This window comes from Chelonoidis abingdonii, chromosome 7 (assembly GCF_003597395.2).
Source record: "Chelonoidis abingdonii isolate Lonesome George chromosome 7, CheloAbing_2.0, whole genome shotgun sequence".
NCBI classification, from domain to species: Eukaryota; Metazoa; Chordata; order Testudines; family Testudinidae; genus Chelonoidis; species Chelonoidis abingdonii.
The window spans coordinates 60450243-60474432 of record NC_133775.1 but is presented as its reverse complement, the minus strand read 5'-3'; the positions used below and the strand labels follow the sequence as shown (position 1 = coordinate 60474432).

The window sequence follows — 24190 nt, the reverse complement described above, 5'->3', positions numbered from 1 at the left end:
CTTTGGGAAGGCACAAGAATTCAGACTGGACATGAATGTGCAGCTATTATCCTTAGTGCAAAACATATATATATATATCTATATATCCCAGACTACAATTAGGGACAGTATATTTTATAGGAACTATATCTCATAATCTTTATGTAGTTAAATAATGACAAGGCAGTATGTCGTATAAATTACAGGAACAACAAAGTAAGTACACTGCATGTTGAATACCTTTTGAGGATCTCGGCCTGAGACCCATTTACTTGGGAGAGTGCACACTCATATTGCAGGAAGTCAAATGGATAATATGTAAGAGCTGGTGGAATATGATCTGTGATGATGCAGAAGTAGGGTCTGAGGGAGGCTGCCTTCTTCCACACAATGCTTGAAGGTGGGAGCCCTGCCTCATCCTTTCCATTATATAAAGATGTATAAGGAAAGACATTCAGTTCTGAAGAAGCCTTGGCTTATCCCTCTTTAACTCATTGTGTTCAGGTTTTGTGCAGGACAGAGCATTCTACTGCTGAATTTTTCTTTGAAGGGAAGAAAAATCTAGGAAACTCCACACAGAGAAGACATAAAGAGAACACTGAGGTTGCAAAGTGAAGCTCTCAAAAGCCTGGAAAAACCAAAGTGCATGTTGTGTGCATAAACCTTATCTCTGCCCCTTTGTATGTGTCCATTACAATACAGTCTTAATTACATGATCACATTTCCCCCTCCCCATCACTGATGCCCCATTCAGCATGCAGTTGAGATGCCAAACGAAGCAAGGTTATGTAACAAACAGGACTGGGGTCTGCAGGACTCCTGCAGTATGTCACACAGCAAACAATGAAGAGGAAAAGTCCATACCAAAAAGCTGCCACTTTCACAGAGCACTATCCAACCTTCACACCGTATGAGATGACAGTCATGCAGACAAAGGTGCTTGTGATCATGTTATTCAAGAATGCATCGGCTGGCACACCCACAAGGGGCGGAACTAAGGCTGCATGCTCACCTTCAACTCTGGAATTTCTAGACTACAAAGACAGCTGCACTTTGCAGCCTCAATGGTCTAATAATAAAGTTATTTTTTATATGATCAGAAGACACTTGTCTTCAGTGCAACAGTTAGCTCAAGTTAGTAGACTCGAGTTGCTCCACGCTATGTGACCATGCTGTGACGCTACACTCAAGCTACACGGAGAGATTTGATTAGCAATTGATGAGTCGTAACTTGAGTTGCTGCATCCCCGCTACCTTACCTAGCTCAAGCATCAACAGCACTGGAGCTCCAACCACCCCCACACCCCATTTTCCACCCTGATGGGCCAGCTAGGTTGATCGTAACTCAAGCCAATGATATTTGTGTGTAGATGGGAGTGGGGTTGGAGGCAAAACTTGAATTATAACTTGAGATAACACTGCAGTGAAAACAAGCCCTGAACTGAGAAACGACCATAGGTGAAAAGAGATTTTGCTGCCTGTAGAATATCTAAGATGGTGTCGACCCAGAGAGAATGTCAACACAATCTCTCAGGTTAGGCTTTGTCTACATGCAAAATAAATTCTGGCTTTGCATCAAGATAGCTAACTCAAGAACTATCTGATGGACAGTCCCAGTGGAGACCAAGACACTGTAGTTTTCACTTCAGTGTAGCTATTCTAGGTCAACCCCAAGCGGGTAGGTGTCAGGTTGACCTCGTCTTGTTACAACAAATTAAAAACTTCCCTTGCTTTGTCTCCACTAGGATTTTCCAGCATGATAGCTACCTGGGTGTGAAAACACCCCTCTTTGGTGCAGTGAAACGCCACCTTCGATTTAATCAAGATGCCAAAACTGGAGTTAAGAATGGAGCTAACTGTGTGGTCAAGGCAAGGCCCAAATGGGAAAGGTCTGTTTTTAGTGTGGAGTGAAATCAGGTTAGATGTTAAGCCACTACTAGAAGATTTAATAATGCCAGGCATAGTGGTCACATTGCATAAAAGCTGTATAGCTACTGCAATGCAGAACTGCTCCATCCTTTCTCCTTGGGCCAGGGCTGGGTTTTTTTTTTGTTTGTTTGTTTTTGCCAGCTGTGCCATATTTCTTCAGAGCTTTTCTCCTCTAATCCTTTCCCTAATGCCAGGAGAAATATTACCAGCAACACTGGAGTAGCTCCAAGCAATTGATGCACTGATAAGAAACTGGCTACAGAACTGACCAACCTTACTTCATACATGCCCTGGAACCTTTCTTTTTTCCATGGAAAGCCAGGGAAATGAGATAAGGCCTCAAAATTCAGTGTTATGGGTCAGAACAAAGCAAAGGGAGAGGGGAAGAAAACAATTAAACCAAAACTGATTTTCCTGTCCTGTATCATCCAAAGAAATGAACAGGTGCTGATGGTTCTGCAGCAAGAAGATTGGAGACAGTCCTGGGTACTGTGTTTGTATCCAGATAACTAACTTCCCAAAAGTTTAGAGATGCTCAGCTCCTTGCTTTTGGTTCAAACCACTGTAGGCATGGGGGCCTGACGCGGCATATTCAGGGTTGTTAGAGTCAAGAATTTTTCCTCCTGCTAACAGGTTCCAACCTATGGCTAAAATATACTTTACTTTGGAGATGGTAGAGATTGGTTTCCACCAGGAGACCATTGAACTGGGGTTCCTACAGTGTAGTGGTTATCTCATCTGTTTGACACAGGAGCAGCTCCCAGCTGAAAACACAAGGGGAAGTTCTTTAATTTAGATGATAAAACTCATTGGACCAGGAATTGTCTCTGGTTCTATGTTTGTACAGCACCTAGCTCAATGAGGCGCCATTCTTGATTGGCCCCAATCCAAATAAACACACCAAATACTAATACTTATGTATTTAGCTTTAAAAATAAGTAACAAAATACCTATCAAAGGCTCTATGCACCCAAACACACCATTAATAATACACTAAAATCCACTCAGCCAGCCTGAGTTTCTTAGAGAAACTCCACTGTACATCTTCATCATCTGGAAAACATACTTTTGGCGCTCTCCAAGAGCCCTATCAGTCGTATTCCCCTTGGTATCTAGATGCTAAATGCAATGTTAATGAGTTGCATTGGGGTGTTTTTTCAGGGGAGGCAGCCAAAGGCACTTCTCTTACACAAAGGCCACTCTGCTAAATGTAAAGGCCCCACTCCAAAGCATCGGAGTGCTAGAAATTTCTAAAGAAAAGGTTGCTGGGATTTTTTTAACATGGGCAAAAAGATGTGTCCTTCCCTAGCCTCATTCTCTGAAGCAGCTGAACTGTTTTGGCTGGAATCTTCCAAAAGTATTTCAGCCCAAACCATTAAAGTTTAACAAGGTTATAAACAAAAGGGCCTTAGAATGGGAAGTCTTAGGCAACCTCAGTAAGAGGCAGTGCTGCCAGCCCCACCTAAAATATGTCTCTTGGTCAGACACTGTGCATGAGGGTGATCCTGCTCCTACCTCCTGACTCCTTAGTTGCTATTTTTTTTAACCTCTGTACGGTATGCTGTGTGAATGATATGACGTTCTCCCTTCTAGAGATGCAACCTCCATCTCCATTATTTCCAGTGTTTGTTTGGGTCATTTACACAGTTGAAATCTATTCTGAAGATGAGACCCAGATTAGCCAAACAGTGTAGCTGGGTGAAAAATCCAAGCTGGAAGTCAACTGAATTGTATTTGCTTATACCAGGTTCAAATTTTGCTCCTTGTGTCTATTCTGTATAGTTGCTGCACTTCTTGAGACAACAGAGCAGTGGCTGAGTTTGGAACATCAGTTGTGCATCTTGATCTCCACTTTTGTAAGCCATGAGAGAGAGAGAGAGAGAGATCAGCTATTGTTCAGTGAAGGATAGATGCACGATTGTGAGTTGTTGGTAAGGTAGGATGTCTCAGGATAAATCTGTTTTATGGGTTTTCACAGAGATAAGGGAGCTGGTTAGGATTAAATATGAACTGAGCCTGAACCTTTCATGTTTCTGTTTTGTTGGTCAGAGCCAAACTATAAACAGGTGTTACACAACTGGCTGAATAGTAGGACATAAGACATCATGGCTACACGTACATATTTGGAGCAATGTGGTGGATTCATCTGTAATTCACAGTGCCAGCCAGTGCAAAATACTACTCTATCTTGAAAACAACTAAATCTTTAACATCATCCATGGGCAATCTACTTGCTTGGATTTCTGAGGCACTCATCATCAGAGCAGCTGTTCTCTGAATCTATGTTTTTAGCTGGAGAAATAAGATATTAGGATGGGATTTTCAAAAGCATCTAAGGGTTTCTTTTGCGAAACCCATCTTTAATCACCATAGATGGGATAACTATTATTTGAAAGATTCTGCAAATATTCATTCCAGGTCTAAAAGAAATTCACTCTGCCTTGTTATTTTTTGTGATTATTCTAGCAAACGGCTTTCCGGACAGGAATGGTTGTGGAAACAGCAAAAGGTAAAAGGCATATTTGTTGAAATCAGTGGGGTTATGCTGAATTACACCAGCTGATTTAGTTCATTATTTTTCACTGCTATCAAGGTCCAGTATTTTATTCTGTAGGTGTGGATTCATGCTAGGGCCAGCATGGGAAATGCAGGTGTACAGCGGGAGCAGCTGCCCTTATGGTATCCACAGGCCAACTAGAAGCAAGAAGCCCCAGCAAGCTCCTGAGAAAGCTGCTTCTTGCTAGGCCAAGAGAACTGGCTTCAGGGGTCCTGATCATCTGAACAGGCTTCTAATCCGCTTAGGACAAGAGCTGAATGTCGGGTGGCTTACTGAACCTATGATCCTTCGCAGGGTCACCCATCCCTGGTCATGCTTTGCTTTATGTGCTGTGCCCAGTGCATAGACAATGTGAGTCTCTCTTCGCTTGAGCTAGGAAGGCCAGCTGCTTAGCTCAAGTTGTAATGATGCATGCTTTTTTAGCCCTGGGGGTCCTCAGTTCAATTCCTCATGCCTTCAAGTGCAGGCTTGTCTGTCAAACTGTTGGGCCTCAAAAGCCCACAGTGAGCTTTCCCTTTCCAGATAATGTATATAACCCACAGAAGATGCCACCTGTTACATTCCTCTAGCTAAGGCCCCAGGCTCTGTAGCTGGGGACTGTAACAGAATCTGGGAGGATTGGGCATAGATGGGCACACACAGCTGACATTTGGTATAAAGCATGATGTGAAGGTTTCTAACCATTAGAGCAGTGAAGTTCTGGAACAGCCTTCCAAGGGGAGTAGTGGGGGCAAAAGACATATCTGGCTTTAAGGCTAAGCTTGATAAGTTTATGGAAGGGATGGTATGATGGGATAGCCTAATTTTGGCAATTAATTTAGCAACTGATCATTGGTTATCAGCAAGTAAGTATGCCCAGTGATCTGTGATGGGATGTTAGATGGGTTGGGATCTGAGTTACTATAGAGAATTCTTTCCTGGGTGCTGGCCAGTGAGTCTTGCCCACATGCTCAGGGTTTAACTGATTGCCATATTTGGGGTCAGGAAGGAATTTTCTTCCAGGGCAGATTGGCAGAGGCCCTGGAGGTTTTTCACCTTCCTCTGCAGCATGGGGCATGGGTCACTTGCGAGAGAATTCTCTGCAGCTTGAGGTCTTCAAACCACAATTTGAAGACTTCAATAACTCATACATAGGTTAGGGGTTTGTTATAGAAGTGGATGGGTGAGATTTTGTGGCTTGCATTGTGAGGGGGTCAGACTAGATGATCATAATGGTCCCTTCTGACCTTAAAGTCTATGAGTCTATGAATCAAAGTTATGCTGCCTTGCATCACAATGATTGTTGGATATGCAATACAAATATAGGGTGACTGGAAAGCAAGACAGCTGAAGTGTGTGATCAGACTCTGCTAGTGTTTGTGGAAACTCCTGCAAACATCTATTCTTTGTCATCCATCAGCCATATGCAAGGAACATATTGCATGAAATATAGTGCAATGTAAGGGGCAGCTTGAGGTAAGGCATTGTTTTGCCAGGCTGCTCAGTCAGCATCTTTGTGCTGCTGCTGCTGCTGCAGTGGAAGAAACAGCAACATCGATGACACCAAGAGAGTGCCAAAATGGAGGGAAAAAAGGGATCTAATTCTCTGTTGCCTTGCACCTTGTGCAGTTGTGCAAGATGCTCCAATTCTGCTTTACTAGCCTTTTTCACCTATTTTGCACTGCTATAAATGACTGCAAAGGAGCAGGATGATGGAGAATCAGGCCCAAGATCTCTTCTACCATATTGCTAGCACTGATATGTTTGCTAGACTTCATTGCGCAGATATAGGTGTCTGCGTTCTCATGCATTCGTCACATGTAAAGGCACCTCTGTAATTGTTCATTTCATTTGAAATATGCAGCTTATCTCCACGCATTTTCAGATTATTGAAATGCCAGTGAAGCCCTGAAAACTGGCCATACTTGTCTTTTATGAATTTATTGTGAAAACACACATAAAAAATACTTTGCACTTGTTGTCCATAGCATTTTTTCACCTGAGGATCTCAAAGCACTGCTGCAGATTGTAGGACTCACAACATCCTCTGTTTTGCTGACATCAGTGGGAGGTACTCATACCCTGCACCTGGAGAATAGAGCCCAGGATCCTGGGTCAATATTATTACACCCAGTTTAGGGAACTGAAACACAGAGGAGCTATGTGAATCATTCAAAGCTACACAGTTGGGGCAAAGCTAGGATGAGAATTCAGGAGTCTCAATTCCCAACTAGCAAGAAACTTGAACTGCAAAATTTTCATCCCAATCTGAATTCTGACTCCTCCCACCCCCACTGCCTTAGTTACAGATGATTGGATCTGGTGGGAGTCAGTCAGGATCTATTCTAACCACAGTAGAGAATGCATCCTCGCCTATATATTGTCTTCTCTTAATATAAATTTACCCATTCTCAGTGGAGAATGCACTAGAGCTAGCAAAAGTTAATATTCAGTGTCTACTGTTGTCAACCAAGGTTGTGTCTTCATTTCTGCATTCCAATTCTATGCTGTAGGTTCAAGACTCACCCAGGGCTTGGCCTCAGCTTTCTATCCATGTGCATTACATGGGGTACTAAAAGTGCTGGACAGCTAGGGGGGACTTCCCTCGGTTGAGACATTAAGCCACCAGCCCTTATGCCCACCTCTGGGGGACACAGAGTTAAGTTAAAAACTCCATGGCACCTTTTGAAATCTGCAGAGGATAATAGTGCCAGCTCTACATGATATCCTGTTCTGTGACTATGGTGGGCCCATACTTGTGTGTGAGCTGTTGCTGAACACAGGATGACAGTTGCTTGGTGTAAGGGGACAGGGAGGGATGGATGGATCAGTAGTTTGAGCATTAGCCTGCTAAACCCAGGGTTGTGAGTTCAATCCTTGAGGGGCTACTTAAGAATCTGAGGCAAAAATCAGTATGTGGTCCTGCTAGTAAAGGCAGGGGGCTGGACTCAGTGACCTTTCAAGGTCCCTTTCAGTTCTAGGAGATAGGTATATCTATTATTATTACAAAGCCATCCTCACTGAAGTCAGTCAGTTGGCATGGTGCTGCTTTGCACTAGTAATGGATTTGGGTCCTGCTAGCTACCTCACTGCTTTGTAAGGCACTTCACAATATCTTGAAATGATCATGTAAATGTCTATGTAAAACCAAATGCTCATTTATTCTACTACAATTGCATTAACTCTGCGGCGTTCTGGCACCCCTTCACTACATGTGCAAACAATTTTATACTAAGGCACAAGACGAGTATATGGAGAAATCACTCTCTGTTCAGTATAGATGACAGAGGCGAGAAGCAGGAACAATAAATCAGTCTTTCCCTGGGAAAGGAGACCCTTCTTCACAGGATTTCTCTTGTTCCAACCCAACACTCGCTGAATAAATGGCGCTGCAGAAATATTTGTTTCCGGGTGTCATTTTATCAAGCAGGCAGCTAAGACTGCTCCAGCTCCTATATATAGAGCCTTCATTTTAGTGCATATTTTGGAGACTTTTATTGCTACAATCTCTGGATCAGTCCCAGACAGGCTGTCCCCAAGGAGTCCAGTTTTGAATCAGAACCTCAGCGATCAGAAGCCATTTTAAGGGTCTCTCAGCTGTCACTTCTGTGGACTCTGAACTCCACATGGAGTGGTAATCTAGCTAGTTTAGGGTTCTGTGGGGCTTGATGAGCATTAATAATAATAATTAATCATATCACTGCCACCAAACTAAGCTAAACAATCTGGTGGACTTTGCATTTGTCGAGCTATATTACATCTAGAACTGAACTAAGATCACACTTATACAAACTGGCACACCCTTTAGACCAGGAGTTGGCAAACTATGTCTCGCAGGCTCTGTCCGGCCCGTGAGCCCATTTAATTCGGCCCTTGAGCTCCCGCTGGGAAGCAGGGTCAGGGCTTCTCCATGTGCATGTGCTGCGGCTCCCAGAAGCAGTGGCATGTTCCCCTCCAGCTCCTATGTTTAGGGGTAGCCAGGGGGTGCCGCCCCGTAGCTCCCATTGGCCGGGAACTATGGCCGATGGGAGCTGCAGGGGTGGCAACTGGACAGGACCAGGGGCGGCTCTGTGTATTTTGCTACCCCATGCAGCTCAGTCAGGCGGCTTTTGGCAGCGCGCCTGCAGGAGGTCCTCTGGTAACACAGATTTGGTGGCAGGCCTGTGGGAGGTCTGCTGGTCCCGTAGCTCCAGCCTACCCACCGCCAAATTGCTGCCGAATCCGCAGGACCGGAGGACCTACCACAGGCATGCCACCAAATGCTGCCTGACTGCTGCCCTCACAAGGACCAGCAGGGATCCTCTGTGGCTTGCCACCCCAGGCATGCACTTGGTGTGCTGGTGCCTGGAGCTGCCCCTGGACAGGACAGAGTGCAGAGTCACCTGGCCACGCCTCCATGTAGGAGCTGGAGGAGGAACATGCTGCTGCTTCTGGGAGCTGTTTGAGGTAGGTCCCACCCAGGCCTATACCCCTGACCCCCTCCCATTCCCCAATACCCTGCCCCAGCCCTGATCCCCCTCCCACCCTCCAAACCCCTCAGTCCCAGCCTGGAGCACCTTCCTGCATCCCAAACTCCTCATCCCTAGCCCCAGCCCAGAACCCACACCTACATCTGAAGCCCTCATCCTTCCCACACCCCAACCCCCTGCCCCAGTCCGGAGCCCCCTCCCACACCCTGAACTCCTCTACCCCAGAGCCTGCATACTACGCCAGAGGTCTCACTCCCTCCTGAACCCCAACCCCAATTTCGTGAGCATTCATGTCCCACCATACAATTTCCATAGCCAGATGTGGCCCTCAGGCCAAAAAGTTTGACCACCCCTGGTTTAGACAATAACTGTTGGCAATGGCCCAGTAGACAGATCATTTGGCAGACACAAGCAGAAGCCAACAGGTAACATTATATGTCTTGCACTAACAGAAAGCTTTCAAAGGTAGATTTGCAATATTTTGTATTTGCCTGATGACTGGAAATCCCTGTCTCTGTAATCTCTCTCCCTCTCTCAATCTCTATTTTATCTAATCCAATCAGTTTGTTGGTGATCCTGATCTAGCTTTTTCTTCCCGTCTTTTTTTTCCCCTCTGACTTCTTCATTTCTTTCTTGGTTCCCAGATTCTGATCCATCCTATTCATTTTCTGTCTCAATATCCTGCCTGTCTTTGTTTGCTTTGTATATGAGTGTGTGTCCCCCCCGTTTCTCCCTGAGAGCTAATTCTTCCCCCTGGACATTTACCTGCGGGATGAGACACTTCTTCAGCAGTCATCAGAGAAGAAATGTGTTGTCTTTCTCCTTTTATCACTTGAGTTTTTCCAACAGTGATATTCCTCCCTATCCCTTTCCCCCTCTCACTTCTTAACAAACGCAGCCAGCTCCTGCTGCATGTCCTTAAATCCATTCCCTACAGCTTTGCCGGTTTGAAAGCCGGTACCCTGGAAGGGGCCTCCCAGCTTTTGTTGGCAACCCAGCTCCAGTCTGATCGCCGCGGATACTGCTTTGAGGTGAAGGACCGGGGGAAATCGCTTCTCGTTGAGGTTTCAAAACTGAACGTGCCCACCTTGAGAGCCACGCGCTTGTGTGAGGGCGGACCCGGGCTCTTCACAAACAAATCAACGACTTCTGAAGTCCCCCCGCCACACTTTGAATGGGTTTCCTTTGGCACATACTGCGTCTTTCCCTCTGGCACGGGGGGTGGGCTCTGTGCACTTCTAGCTCTGCCTGCCTCTTTTGATGCGATTCCCCGCGGCGTGTTGTGAAATTAAGCAATAGATCGGTACGGATTTATTTTGTCGCGTGCCCCCCCCCCCACCATGACTCGAATCCAGCCCACCTTTCCGCACATGTCAAACATGGGATCATTGGGAGATGCCTGGTGCTTGGATCGGTGCGGAGGGAACGGAGCACCCTGGTCTTTCGGCTTTGTACATGTCACATATTGGAACTGACACAAGCCCTCACTCCCCCGCTTGACAAGGGACTTTCTCTTCCCCCCTAGGTGAGGGGTGGGATGGAAAGGAGGAGCAGAGGGAAAGAGGGCGGGCAGATCTATGATGTCACAGCAAAAGTTACAAGAGGAGGAAAACACAGACATGGTTCAACTTTAAAAATAATAATAATTAAAAAACCTCTTTGGACTGCCAAGAACGGGCGAGTGGTGAGCAATGGAATGAGAGCGAGAGAGGCTGAGCTGGAGACCTGTGCAGATGCTTGTTGAAGCCTGATGAATGGATGCTGAACTGCAGTGCCCCAGCTTGTGATCCCCAATAACAGGCAAGGACAGTGGAGGCGATGCAAGCTCACTTCCCATTTTAAACGGGGGACAAGCCAGCATGTTATTCTTTCTCGTGCAAGGAAGCCTTCCTTCTGCGAAGGGGGAGGAGCCCTCGAGTCTTCCTTTCACCTGGTTCTCTCGCTCCGCTTGTCTCTGCCCTTCTCCCACCCAGCCACTTTCCCCAGCGCCCCTTTCTCATGGATCGCATTTTCCTCTGCCCACCTTTCGCCGCCAGCGCCCGTTTCCACCACTAAGGGTCAGCTGGGACGGGGGTGGGGGTTGGGGGAGCAGCCCGGAGGGACCAGAGAGCACGGAGAGTGGGACCAGAGATGGGAGCACGTACAGACCCCCAACCAAGAAGACCCAGAAGACTCTCCTCAGCCCCGCTCCCCTACGGACTGCACAATGGTGCCTGCTGCGCTCTGGGAAGCTCATTTTAAGCCTCTCCTGGAGACACCCTTTCCACGAAACGAGGTGTTTTATTTCGGGGTGGGCGGACTGGAGGTGGGGGTCGGGTTCGTGTCTAGCAAATGTAAAGAAACCCCCCCCCCCACGTTAAGAAAGAGACATGCTGTCAAAATAGCTCTCTGAGCGCGACTTCAGCAGAGCAAGGGAGAAGAAGGGGGTTTACATTGCCCAGCAAAGGGAAGTCACGCGGCTTTGCTACCTGTAGCTCTGGGCAGAAGTAGCGAAGGTGCGGGCTCCTCTGTGTAACAGGGATGGAGTGTGAGAAATCCCCGGTATCTAAGAATAACCCCATGGCAAAACAGGGAGAAAGACTCTTTGCCCGTTTACCTCTGTCCCGTGTGAGACCTCCCTATCTGGGTCCTGGTCTGACCCCTGTTCATTTCATGTGCTATCCCTTACCTCTGTAGCTGATGCTTTAGCAATGTCTCAGAGGCACTTCCAGTAAGAGAGAGATTCATGCAACCTCAGAACGATGCTTCCCGCAGAATAATTACGGCTGAGCTCTTAGCGATACATTATTAATAATAATTAATTATTATGATTATTGTTCCCCCCCGCAATTGCCCATCCCCAGTAGCGTACAGACCGCTTTGGCTCTCAAGAGCAAGAGTGAAGAAAACCAGTTGCAAAAAGGCGTTGCTTAAATGGGATTGAAAAGCGAGATAGACTGCGGGTGTGTGTGTGTGTGCAAGTGTAGTAATCTGGTGTCTCTGAGCAGGAGTTTGGCCATATCACTGCAGACTGGGGGTGGGAGGGGGGAGGGAAGAGATTATTGATGGATTGTTATTGATTGTCTGGGCTGAACAAGAGTGAAAAAAGAGAGGCAGCATCCATCAGTGCCCATGTGAGGAGGTGATGATTTCCAGAAGGGAGGAGGGCACGCGGAGGAGGGAAGGAGGTGGAGTGATGTGCATCGGACATCAATCATCATCATCATCTTCTTCAAATAAAGCAAACAAACAGGGCGAGGGGGGAGCCAGACTCTCTAGATAAGTGCGTCTGATGCGCTGCCCTCTTCTCTTTGCCTTCGCAGGAGCCTAGAGGACCCCAAGAAGGGCGCAGATCTCACAGGGACCTCAGAGCCAGACAGTGACTGGCCATCACCTGAAAAGAACGTGGACCATCTACGGGAAGGGAAGAGCCCCCAAAACCAACCCGAGGAATGAGCTGCAAACAGAAGACAAGCCCCAGTGATGGAAGTTAAGCACTAGCTTGCGTTGCATGCTCCCAACTCCTCTGTGAGGGGGAGGGGTGGGCATTGAGCGTGTATGTAGGTGCCCCTCGGTCACCTCGAGGGTGATCCCAAGACCAAGCCGAGGGCAGCGGGAAGGGAGAACAACGAACTCCTTGCAAAGGGAAGGCGAGTGGAAAGGAGCAGAGACAGGCTCTGCCCGGAAAGATGCTGAAGGGAAGTTTGTGAAGTGAACCTGAGAAGGGATGCGCAAGCCGGAGAGCCATGTGGGAACATGACCAGACGCTCATTTGCTAGCACCAGCTGTCCCACAAACCAAACCTGAGCGGTGTGTCCTGAGCAGGCAGTGGGAACGAGAGACCCAGGGAAAGGCAGAGAGCAGAGCAGGGACTCCAGGAGATCAGTGGGCAAGGGCAAAGAGCCATCTGGGTTTGGATCCCAACGGGGAGAGACGATTCCCTGACCCCGCTGGCTGAAGCCCCTGCGCAGGAGATCAAGCGGGCCACGTGCATTAATTAAAAGCCCGTGTATGTCTCTCCTTGCCCCGTCCACCTGCTCAGTTGGCTCAAGGTCCTGGGTGCGCAGGAGCATGCTGCTGGCAACACTCCTGCTCCTAACTACCTGGGTGCTCAGCGCTGTTGACGCTGACCCAGCCTGGAGACACCCCCAGTCACTGGCGCTGAGGAGGGACCAGAACCAGAGCTCCTTGGAGGGCGAACGATGCTGGCTCGGGACCAAGCTCCGCCGAGCAAGGGCCATCCCGCAGCACCACCTCCGTGCGCTCTACCCTGGCAGAGGCGCGCAAAGCCCGGGCGCAAAGCCCCGCGGAGACTGGGCGCGCAGCGCAGGCGTCCGGGAGTCTCCCAGCAGCGCCAGGTCCACAGGTAAAGTCGGCGCCACCGCCCCGTGGAGCCCCGGGGAAGGCCCGGGGCTGGGGCGGCTCCGGTACCCCAGGAGCGCGGAGCCCAGCGGCGTGGAGGACACGTGGGAAGAGCCTGATGCCTTCAACCAGCGCGCACGCCCCAGGACTAGGCCCCGCCAGCTCTCCCGGCGGCGCAGCGGCTCGGGGTGGGGAGGGCCAAGCTCCCCCGCTCCAGGCGGCCTCTCCGCCCTCTACTTCTCCGGGAGCCGGGAGCAGCTGCTGGTGCGGCCCGAGGTCCTGCCCGAGGTCCCCAGGGACCAGTTCACCATCGAGGTCTGGGTGAAGCCCGAGGGAGGACAAAGCAACCCAGCCATCGTAGCAGGTGAGGTAACCCTGTGCCAGCAGAGCGCTCTGCTGGGAGAGTGGGGTGCATGCCAGGCTGTGGCCAATGGGGGTCAAACCCCACAGAGTGCACGAGAGAGAGCTGCCTGCTCAGCATAAGCTCCCATATACCAGTGGGTGCAAGTCCCCAGGGGAAAGGTCTTTCCCGAGCAATGCTGCATGAGAGGCAAAGCGCCAGCCCCAGACATGGGCTAGAAGTAAGCTCCCTTGGATCTGAAACTCCAGCACCTTAGGGAGAAGAGTGGGCCAGATGAATAGACTCCATTTAGGTCCAACTGTAGAGCTGGGCACAGAGTGGCATGATTAAGGAATCCATCTCTTCAAACTGGGTGCCCCTGGGCTGCCCCTTGGTAGCCTCTCGCCCAGCTGCAAACTGGGCTTGTTCATCCAGAGTATGCAGGTGCTGGGTGGTTTAAGATGTAGCAGATGAAGAGGCATCCAACTGTGCGAGCCAGGCCATGTCAGTCATAAAATACAATCCTGGCTGTCTGATCCAGAGCCAGCAGAACTTTCCAGCAGAATCCCCTCAAAGCTCCTACTGCCTGATTCTAAAGGTGCAGAGTTTAGACTTGGTTCAAACTGGCACCTCTGGACCTGATGCCCCATTGCCCTGGACCCTGTGCAAAGTGGCTTTAAATCACCTACCGTTCTGATTCGGTAGCACTTTACATCCATTTTACACCAATGTAAATGGCTACACATGGTGCAGGGCTATGGGGAGCTGGGCCCAACCTTTGTCAGACTCAGAGATTTAGCTCCAGACGGCAACTCTGTGTGGTCTGGGAGTTTTCCTGGAGGAGACCCTTGGGGAAATACATATCCGAGAATTGCTTAACCTGCTGCTGGCACCAGTACTGAATAGAAAACAGCATCTGGGACTGATCAGTGGAGGTATGTCCTTATGGGATAAACACCTGGCAGCTACTAGCTGGATGGTGTGATACCTTGAAACAGGAAACAGGGTTATTAATCTTTCCCATCAAGGAGTCATTGGGAACATGTGGACCTGACGCCCTCAAGTATCTGAGGTCTGTCCCTAATCTTAAATGATAGATCAACCCAAAAGGTTTGGAGTTCAGATTCAATTCCAGTAAGTGCCAGAAAGGTTGGATGCATCTCTAAACCTTGCAGGAACTATGCAAACCTCTTGGGTCTGCAACATTGGTCAAGAAATCTCGAGTCCCTCAGGAGATTTGGTGACTTCTCACTTCCAGTCAGGCCAGAAATACTGTGAGACAAACCTTCCTCCTGGTGTTCTGGAAATTCCAGACCTGAATGGGGGCAGAGAAGAGTAGGAGTACAGGTGAAATGGAAGGATAAAGGTTTGGAAAGTTAATCGAACTGGGTCATTGTGTGGGGTTCTTTTTCTGAGCCTCTAAGCAGTTTTGGGTGAAGGTTGGGATCAATTTCTGTTGTAGTCAAATTGGTCTACTTATCCCTATTAAGTTCAGACCAAGTTGACCTCTCTCCCATACTCCTCTGGTCTTATAACTATCATCATTACTGAAAAATTTACTGCCATTTAGAAACATCTGAAGAATAATATGTACGTGTAGGAAATGAACCTCACCTAATTTCCACCTTTCTGTGCTGCTGTGTTTTGTCTGAGCTGTGGCAGGTGACAGCTTGAGGGTGACACCTCGGGTTAATTGAACCCGGTCACTGGCCATCGCAGAGAGATCCCCTGAGTGAAATACTCGTATGCTGTCTGAATTTAAGATATGTCTGAAACAACCTCCCCATAGCCCCAAACACCACTCAGCTTTGGTGAAGTTCAGATCAAAATCTAGACCAGATCCAAACTATTATCTAGTTTCTATGTTTCCTTTCATCAACTGGTTCTGGCCTAGCTGAAGCAAGGACAAGTGAAAAGATTCTTTGGGGGTATATCTTGAGTTCATAGGATTCCTTTAAAACCCTCCATTACATCCTGCTGCTGTTCTGCAGGTTTGGATGGGGGTTCCCATTCCTCCCAGTTGAGTTAGCCACAGCTGTTCTCTCACATTCCCAGCCTTACTTGGCAGGGCTCCTGTGTTTAGTCCCCTGCAAGAGAACATAGCAGCAAAGTTCCTCCTGGTATTTGTCCAAGGAATCCCCTGGGAGATCTGGCTGCAGGGAATACGTGCCTGCTGGCCACAGGGTGGCACTATTGCCATACACAAAGGGAGCTAGACCAGTCTGGTTATGACCACAGGAATCCTAAGGACAGGGTAACTCCCCAGCCTGCACCTGTGCAGAATTATGTCTTCCCTTGGGGCCTTGCCCACTGGCGGAGAGAGGTGTTTTGGGGGGAAAGAGAGGAGAAGAGCTTTGCAGCAGGAGCATGGCTGATGAACTTTTAAGGACTCCTTTTTCCACTGGCCATTAGTGAATTTAATACTGGGGAAAGGTGCTGACCCACCCGCCCTGGAGACGACAAGGCCTTTATTTTGCAACAGAGCAGACACAGCACAAGTCACAGCAGCTAGGCCAGGCTTCCCTCACCTTGTACCGCACCCTGTCTCTGTCCTGCTCTTGAGTGAGCCCTTCTAGCAGGGTAAGGAAGTTCCGTCTCCTTGGCTCAGTGTGTTCTGGGCCTCTCTGCTGAGGCTGCCAACAAAGGTCTGATGCGCTGATAACATTTGTAATATAGATACTTGTCCACTATGAACTAGGCCACCAAATCCTTTCTTAGAGGCTACGAAACAGCTGTGAGATCAGGGCCAGCTCTAGCCATTTCGCCGCCCCAAGCATGGCGGCACGCCGCGGGGGTTGCTCTGTCGCTTGCCGGTCCCACGGCTCCAGTGGACCTCCCGCAGGCGTGCCTGCAGATGCTCCACCGGAGCCGCAGGACCAGCGGACCCTCCACAGGGACACCTGCGGGAGGTCCACCGGAGCCACCTGCTGCCCTCCCGGCAACTGGCAGAGCACTCCCCGCGGCATGCCGCCCCAAGCACGCGCTTGGCTTGCTGGGGCCTGGAGCTGGCCCTGTGTGAGATGGTGCTGGGCTTGGCTGAGGCGGATCAGGATATCAGAACTTGGAATGAAAACATGAGAGCTGGCTCTGTATGGTGCGTTGGTGAGGAGAGGCTCACAGACCTGCCTAGAGAAGGAACCACTCTCTGAGGCCAGGGTGGTGCTGTCTGCTGTGGGTGGGGTTGGTCTTAGATTTGTGTCTGGCCTGCAGAGGTGGGAATGGCAGCCAAAGGTATCTGGCCAAAGGTGGGAATAGCAGCGAAACAGTTTGCAGGTTGAGTTTGTTCAGTTATGGGCGTGTAGAAGATTTTTCTGCTTCTTCTCTTCCTGTTTGATTTTGCGGGTGTTCATCCCCTCCCTGCAGCCCACTGTGAGCATTTATGGATGGTCTCCCCCATCTGCCCTAATGCTCTTCCATAACCCCACCTTAGCTCAGAAGGCTTCCCTCCACCAACGGAAACTCCACTTAACCTCAAGGAAAAGCAGCTGGAATGTCTTTTTTTCCACTAGTCTGGCAACCGCTTGCCATAGCAGCAGGAGCTCCCTGCTGTCTCCGAAGAGGCGGCTGCATCTTTGCTGCGGTAGCAGCCTCAGGCGCTGGGTGAGAGGCAAGGACGGGAAAAGAGACGAGCAGCACAAAAGAAAACAGAAACATGGTGTTAATTGTGCTGCCTGCCGGCCCTCTGAGGGGTTCTATGCCCTTCCCACTGTGTTTGCAGCAGGTTGAGGCTGGCAGGGTGCTCCGCAGATACACCAGCAGGGCAGCTGTGTGGATCTGGCTCTCTGGCCTGCAGGTGTCAAGTTTGGCCTGCCTGGCTAGTCAGATTTTCAAGGGGCCAGGCCTGTTGTTAGGCAGAGAGGAGAGAGCTGTCCGTGACCGCTGGCACCGATGTTAGTAAATAGCTCCAGAGTTCCAGGCCTTGAGTCAGCCGAACACTACTCTCCCTTTCCACCCCGATTCCGAGTCACTGTCTGATTGGCTTTCTCTGTCCACAGCTGGCAGCTCAGTCTGCATGTGGGAGGAGCAGTTTCCTGGGCACAGGTGGCACTGCCAGTGCTTTCATGCGTGTTGAGCTTATGCCAGTTCTTGGTCTCTTCAGTGTTTCCTCCCCACCCCCTTCAGTGCAGGAGACTGAAGACGGGACTGTCATAGTGTCCTGGGGTGCCTGTGGGGTTTTCAGGGGTTCTCCCTACCTGAAGATATTATAGGCGGTAGTGGAGGAAGATAACAGAACTGGATCTCTCACATTAGGACCTGCTAAACGAAGTCACATGGGCTTAGTAATCCTAGGCCTGAACCTCCCTGTAGCTTGGTCCTTCTGGCATCTCCATGCCCTCAGAACTCTCCCCTCTTAGCAGGTTCTGTTGCACTTGGGATTGTTCCGTTTTTGGTGATTCCTGGGCTTTGGCTTTCCTGTGATTCCCTCCAGCCATCCTGCCAGCATGGTCCACCTGGGCTGAGTATTTACTCCATTGCTACCCCTCTCGCTTTGCTAGCAGTCTGTGTTAGGGAGTAGCAGGCTGTGCCTCTTCATGGCCCAGGGGATTGGTTTCCCATGACCTGTGCATTCTCTCAACTCCTTCCTTTCTCCTGCAGGAGGCATCACAGTGCAAGGGACAGGGCACCACTATGTGGCTTAAGGAAAGTAATTTGCCCGGTCTGTGCCTCAGTTTCCCCATCTGTAAACATAGACTAATAAGGCTGAGCCCCTTGGTAAAGCATGCTGAGATCCAGAGATGGATGGTTATTATTTGTATAATTACTTGGTTTTCTTTTCTTTCTTTTCTTTCACCCCTCCCACTCACCACTCCTTTGGCTTCTATCCACATTCTTCTTCACTCACCTCGCCCTCATTCTGCTTCCACAACACATGTCAAGCCCCTTCTGTGGCCCCCCTTCAAACTTCCCCTCTCCCTCTTTCCACCTTCTATTCCCCCCTCTGCCCACTCCCTTCCACCTTGCGGCTCCCTGCTAAAGTTGCCCTACTCCCAGGGATGAAAGTAACTTAAAGGACTTAGCAGTACGACAGAGTCCTGTGCAGGGGCGTGGCCTCAACCAGAATGGGTGGGGCCTTTCATGATTTAAAGGCCCTGGGTCTCCAGCTGTGGCTGGGAGCCCCATGGCCTTTAAATCACCCTGGAGCTACCAGCTGCAGAGGCAGCTGGGAGCCCCGGGGTTCAGGGGCAAATTAAAGGGCCCGGGGCTACGGTCCCCGCGGAGCTCTGGGCCCTTTAAATCACCCCAGGAGCCCTGCCGCTGCTACCCTGGGGCAGCAGGGCTCCAGCGGTGATTTAAAGGGTCCTGGGGCTCCCTGCAGTGGCAGGAGCACCGGGCTCTTTAAATCCCAGCCCGAGCCTGGCTGCAGGAGCCCCAGGGCTCCGGCAGCAATTTAAAGGGCCAGAGGCTCCAGCCACTGTGGGGAGACCTGGGCCCCTTAAAGTGCCGCCAGAACTCTGGAATCGGGGCTCGGGTGGTGCTTTAAAGGACCGAGGGCTCCCCACAGGGGCCGGAGCTCCTGGCCCTTTAAATCCCCACCTGAGCCCGGCTGCCGGAGCTCCAGCGATGATTTAAAGGGCCCGGGGCTTCCCGCAGCAGCTGGAGTCCTGGGCCCTTTAAATCACCTCTGGAGAAGCCAGTCCAGTCTGTCACGGCATACTGGCTCTTGCCGGTGCACCGTACCGTACTGGCTTACTTTCACCTCTGCCTTCTCCCCTACGTCTTTGTTCCATGCTGACACCACTCACTCATGGCTGGGTGGAGGGCAAGGGAGGGAGCACTTGCTGGACCCCTGACAGAGGATGGTCCAAATCAGTATTCACTGCCAGCAAAGATGTGTGGAAGGTCTAGCCCACTATCACTTGCTGTTCTGATCCAGTGTCTTTCACCAGGCATCACTCAACATCTTTCCTATTGCCTCTTCACTGTCCCCATGAACACTTCTCCCAACCACCCTTCCTCTGCTCAGATGTTTGCTACATTCTAACTTCACAGCTGGAAAAGATTCCATCATCGCATTTGAATTCTGGTGCCTCATCCTTCCCTGATCCTCCTGAAACCCAGTACCTCCGCCAACTCTCCCTGCCTTACCTGACCCTCTGTGTTCTCCAACTAACCTCCCATCTACAGCCACCTTTCATTAAGAGGTGCTATTCTTTGCCATTGAGGCATTCAGACTTTCCTCCTATCCAGAGTACCTTTCTCTGGGAGTTGAAGATGCCTTGTTCCTCGCATCTGAGCATGGATCCTACTCTCTCCCCATTGCTACTCTTGAGACTATTGATTATTGTCTCCCTCTTTTGCAGCATCCCCAGCACTCTGCTCTCTTGGCTGGGCTCTATTTTCCTGCCTTCCCAGGGCATTACTACTTCACCTCGTCCCTTCCACTGTGGAATGGCCCAATACACATGCCTTGTCCTAGTTCCTGTCTCCTCTGGGACACATGTCTAGCATTAGCCTGGATTATCAATTATGCAAATAGCAGCTTCTGTTCTCTGTTCCTCTTTTCTCCCCTTTCTTCTTGTCTCAGTTCTTGAAAACACCGCAACAGGCAGCTGCTGTGGATTATTTTCTAAACTGTAACTCTCCATGTCATCGCCTCCAAAACTTGGGTCAGAATTCCTCTTTAACTTGGCCCTGCCTTTGCTGAAGTCTTTGAAGGTCAGGTGCAAGGGCAGAGCAGCTGGCCTGGATTATCAAAAGGTATTATAGGTCGGGATGGAAGTGCAGTGGTGGCGTGCCTGGTTTTAGCACGGCAGCGGGTGACTTGTACATGCAAGGAACATCCATGCTGATGTCCTATATGAGATGTACTAGCAGCCTTTGGCATAGCTGATCACAAAGCTGGCTTGTTTATGAGACCTGGCAGGAATGAGTGGGTCTGCTTAACCTGGGTTTGCTTGTTTTCCTGGGACATATTCCAAATGGTCAGGATGAGTGGCTCCTCCTCCTCCTTCACATCTCTTTGCATGGGCCTCCCTGAAATAGAGAAGACCTCAGACTGCCCAACTACAACTTCCCTAGGGAACACAAGCAAGAGGAAAAGCGTGACGGCTGTGGAGGGATAGAAAGTATGAGCTTTCCAGATCACTGTTGCTCCTTCATTTGTGCACATAATGCCTAGATATCGTGGTGATGGCCAGGTCGGATATGCAATAGGCAGAAAGACAGGACTGGACTGGCAGAGGGTGCTGTGAACTTGAGTTGCATTGGTCTATGTGTAGAGAAGCTTGCACAATTTTGGTTGTAAGTAAGTCTCAGGCCAGGTCTACAAACCAGTTAAGTTGAGCCAATGCATCCCTGCGTGTGGACCCTCTTAAATCAGTTTTAACCTGGCTTGTATTGATTTGGCCTGCACTTGCAAATTACAGGTAGTTGGCAGGTGAAAGGGAAATTGATACAAGCCAGATTTAAGGCAATATAAGCATATCAACACAGGTTTACACCAGTTTAACTAAGAGTTTGTCAACACACAAACCTCTACAGTGGCACCACTGCAGCTGCGCCACTGTAGTGCTTCAGTGAAGATGCTACCTCCCTTTGGCATAGGTAATCCACCTCCCAAAGAGGCCGCAGCTAGGTTGACAGGAAAATTCTCCTTTTGACCTAGCGCTGTCTACACCTGGGGTTAGGTTGGTTTAACTGAGTTGCTCAGGGAGTTATACTGCCCTAGTTTCTTAGCATAGACCAGGCCTTGATCTGTTTCTAAACTGATTTACATTAATCCAGGGCAATGTCTGTGTATAAACAAGACCTTAGCAAAAAGGGAGCCACTTTGTAGAACAGGAGCAGAGAGAGATGGGTTGAGGCAGGAGACTGAGAAGTGCCCCAGGTGTAGACAGAGGGCAAACTCAGGAGTGGTATTGGACCATAGGGCATCTTGGAGTTGTGACAAGAGGAAAAGGTGCGCGTGTGAAAGGCATGTATATAACGCACTGCAGGTACACTTAGCAGTGTCTGATGTCTCTGCGTGGGAGCCACCACATCTGGCAATGATGTGTCTCAGTGGTGAACCAGAGGGCAAGAGGCTCTAGAGGCCGGGAGGGTAGTGGTGCCAAAGAGTTATAATGAACTCTCCCTTCAAGACGGAATCCCCAGACAGGGGTTGGAGGGCTCAGTTGCTTTTCTGTTTGCTGGGTTTTCTAGACAGTTTCAATTCCATTTTGCTGCCATGAGCTGTTGGTCTTAGGTGAGGGCCAAGATTTTTAAAAGGGAGCTGTGATTCTCGGTGCCTCAGATTTCATGTGCCCAATTAGAGACCCTTGAAAAGGGGTCTGAGGCAGAGCACCCGCCCTCTCAAAAGGTATTTCAAACTGGCCACCAACACGTTGATGCCCTCCAAGGTCCCAGTCACTTTGGAAAATCTCAGCCAAACTTGTCCACATGAGAAAGTGGCACAGGCTTAATTTTACGGTGTGATTTTTAAATAAAATGATTTAGTTAAACTGGTGCAAAAGGGCTGTGTGGACACACTGATGTCAGTGTAAACCAGTCTAATTACAGTTTAGTTCAAGTCAGGTAACACTCTCATACTCTGGTGATGGGCAGCAGTGTAAAACCCTAAATTAGACAGACAAGGACTTGGTTAAGCCAAACTAGCATTGGCCTGATTTATACAGAACTGAATGTGTCCACACAGGGCTTTGCACTGCTTTGGCTAAATCTCTTTAAACACTGATTGAAGGCCCTGTCTGCAGGAGAAAGTTGCACCAGTTTAACTTAAGCTGGTTTTGAAAAACGGAGGGTAACATTTACAAAATGCCAAAGAGCCAGCTATTTGAAGGTATTTAGGCTCCTAGCTGGATTTTCTCAAGCATCTATTGATTTCAATGGGTGTTAGGAGCCAAGAGGCTTTTGAAAATTTCATTAGGCATATACATACCTTTAAAGATTTGGTCCTGAGTGACTTAGGAGCCCAAGGCCCATTTCCAAAAGTGACGTACATCCTTATGAGGCTGTCTCAATGACAGCCAATGGGATTTAGGTGCATTGGTCACGTAGGCACTTTTGAAAATTACCCCCCTCTCCCAAATGCATGTAAGCGTAGGTGCAAAGAGACATGAGGCCAAATCCACCACTAGTGCAAACCCATTGAAAATGAATTATACCTGGGAAAAATTTGGGAGACTTGGAGACTCACCTGCCCTGCCCGGCTGGCTGTCCTCTAGCTGGGCTGAGGTGCATTGCTGCGGCATATAGGTGGCTTGCATCACACCTGTCTGTGCTGTACCAGGTCTGGAGAGGGGAAATGAGTCCTTTCTTTCCCTCTCTGACCCTCGCCCACCCATGCTGAGTGCATGACTGAGAAGAAAACTAGAGCGTAAAGGAAAGCTATAAATCTGTCTAGAAGCTGTTAGGGAAACAATTCCTGGAGGAGTCTATTTTGCTTGGGGTTGCCGTGTTCTAATTCTTAAAAGCTTTGGCCTGCAGATAAAAAGCTTAGCATCTAATCCCATCCCAGAGGAACACTGTACGGAGAGCTGCTCAAAAACACCTCGCTCGCCTCAGACTCCCACTCTCGCCTCTCACACTTTCTCCTTCCCTCCCTTCTCTCTTCGCTTACTCTCCATCCTGTTCTCCCGTCCATCTCTCCCCTCCCCTAGCTGTCCCTCCACCTGCTAATTGCTTCTGCAGACAGCAGTGGCACCCAGCAGAGCACCTGGCGGCCTGTTCTCTTGACTCAGATCAGGTTCATTTACGCTTGTGTTTTCAATCTGGCCAAGATTCCCCTTCCCTGCCCCTTCCCCCTACAGAAGAACAGATGACATGTGTTTTAAGTTATTGCTTCTGCTGTTGCTCTCCTGACTGCGCCGCTGCTTTAGATACCTCCTCCCTACCCAGAGAGACAGCAATGCTTTCTGGGTTAGCTAAGGGCTTGGGAACATGGGTGGCGCGCGAATTGCATGTTTAAGGAAGCTAGCCCCCAACTTTGCCCCTTCTGCTCCCCTTCCCTGCTGGAGCCCCATGCTCCCCACTGTGGCGGGAGGAGCCCAGCCCTAGCCGCCCTGAGTCCCGGCCTGCCAGCCCATCCACCCTAGCTCCAGCCCTGGTCCCCACCAGCTTCGGGGGAGAGGTTGAGCAAAGGCGGGAAGAGGAGTGACGTTGGCAGGGCCTCAGAGCGGAGCATTGGTGGGGCCATGCCTGGCTGTTTGGGGAGGCTTAGCGTCCCCTGGCCTATGATACGCACCACCCGTGCCTGGGAAGTGCCAGAGGATTCCACTGGTGGAAGGTTCTCTAGCCAACCTGGTGGCATGGGTTCCCGCAGCGTATCTGGCCAGTGGCAGCTATGAATTTCAAGGAAATGCAGAGCATCCTTAAGCCATTGCTTTAGTGTGCCAGCTAGGCGGTGTCTCCAGGGAAGCGCCAGCCAGGCCAGCTGTGGTGAGCAGTGCAGGATTCCAGCCCACAGTGCTCTGTCAACAAAAGTTATGACTCTAGTGGCAGCAGCTCTGTGACAGTGCCAATTGTGGGCGGTTGCTCTCGCTCAGGGCCTTGTGTCAAGCAAACGTAGCGCATGGCTCTTGGAAGCACTCTCCAAGGGCACGGGTCATGCACGGGTGGCCAGGGAGTGGAAAGAGCATGTGTAGGCCTTGAGAAAGG

The 24190-nt window shown here is 49.7% G+C and overlaps 1 protein-coding gene across 1 annotated transcript in view; it reads left to right on the top strand.

Moving 5' to 3' along the window:
• Window positions 1–12963: 12963 nt before the first annotated feature.
• Window positions 12964–24190, top strand: part of PAPPA2 (pappalysin 2) — a 184458-nt gene continuing 173231 nt past the window's right edge. The window contains exon 1 of the mRNA XM_032804788.2: window positions 12964–13618. Within this exon, the coding sequence (XP_032660679.2) occupies window positions 12964–13618 (655 nt within the window). The remainder of the gene's footprint in view (window positions 13619–24190) is intronic.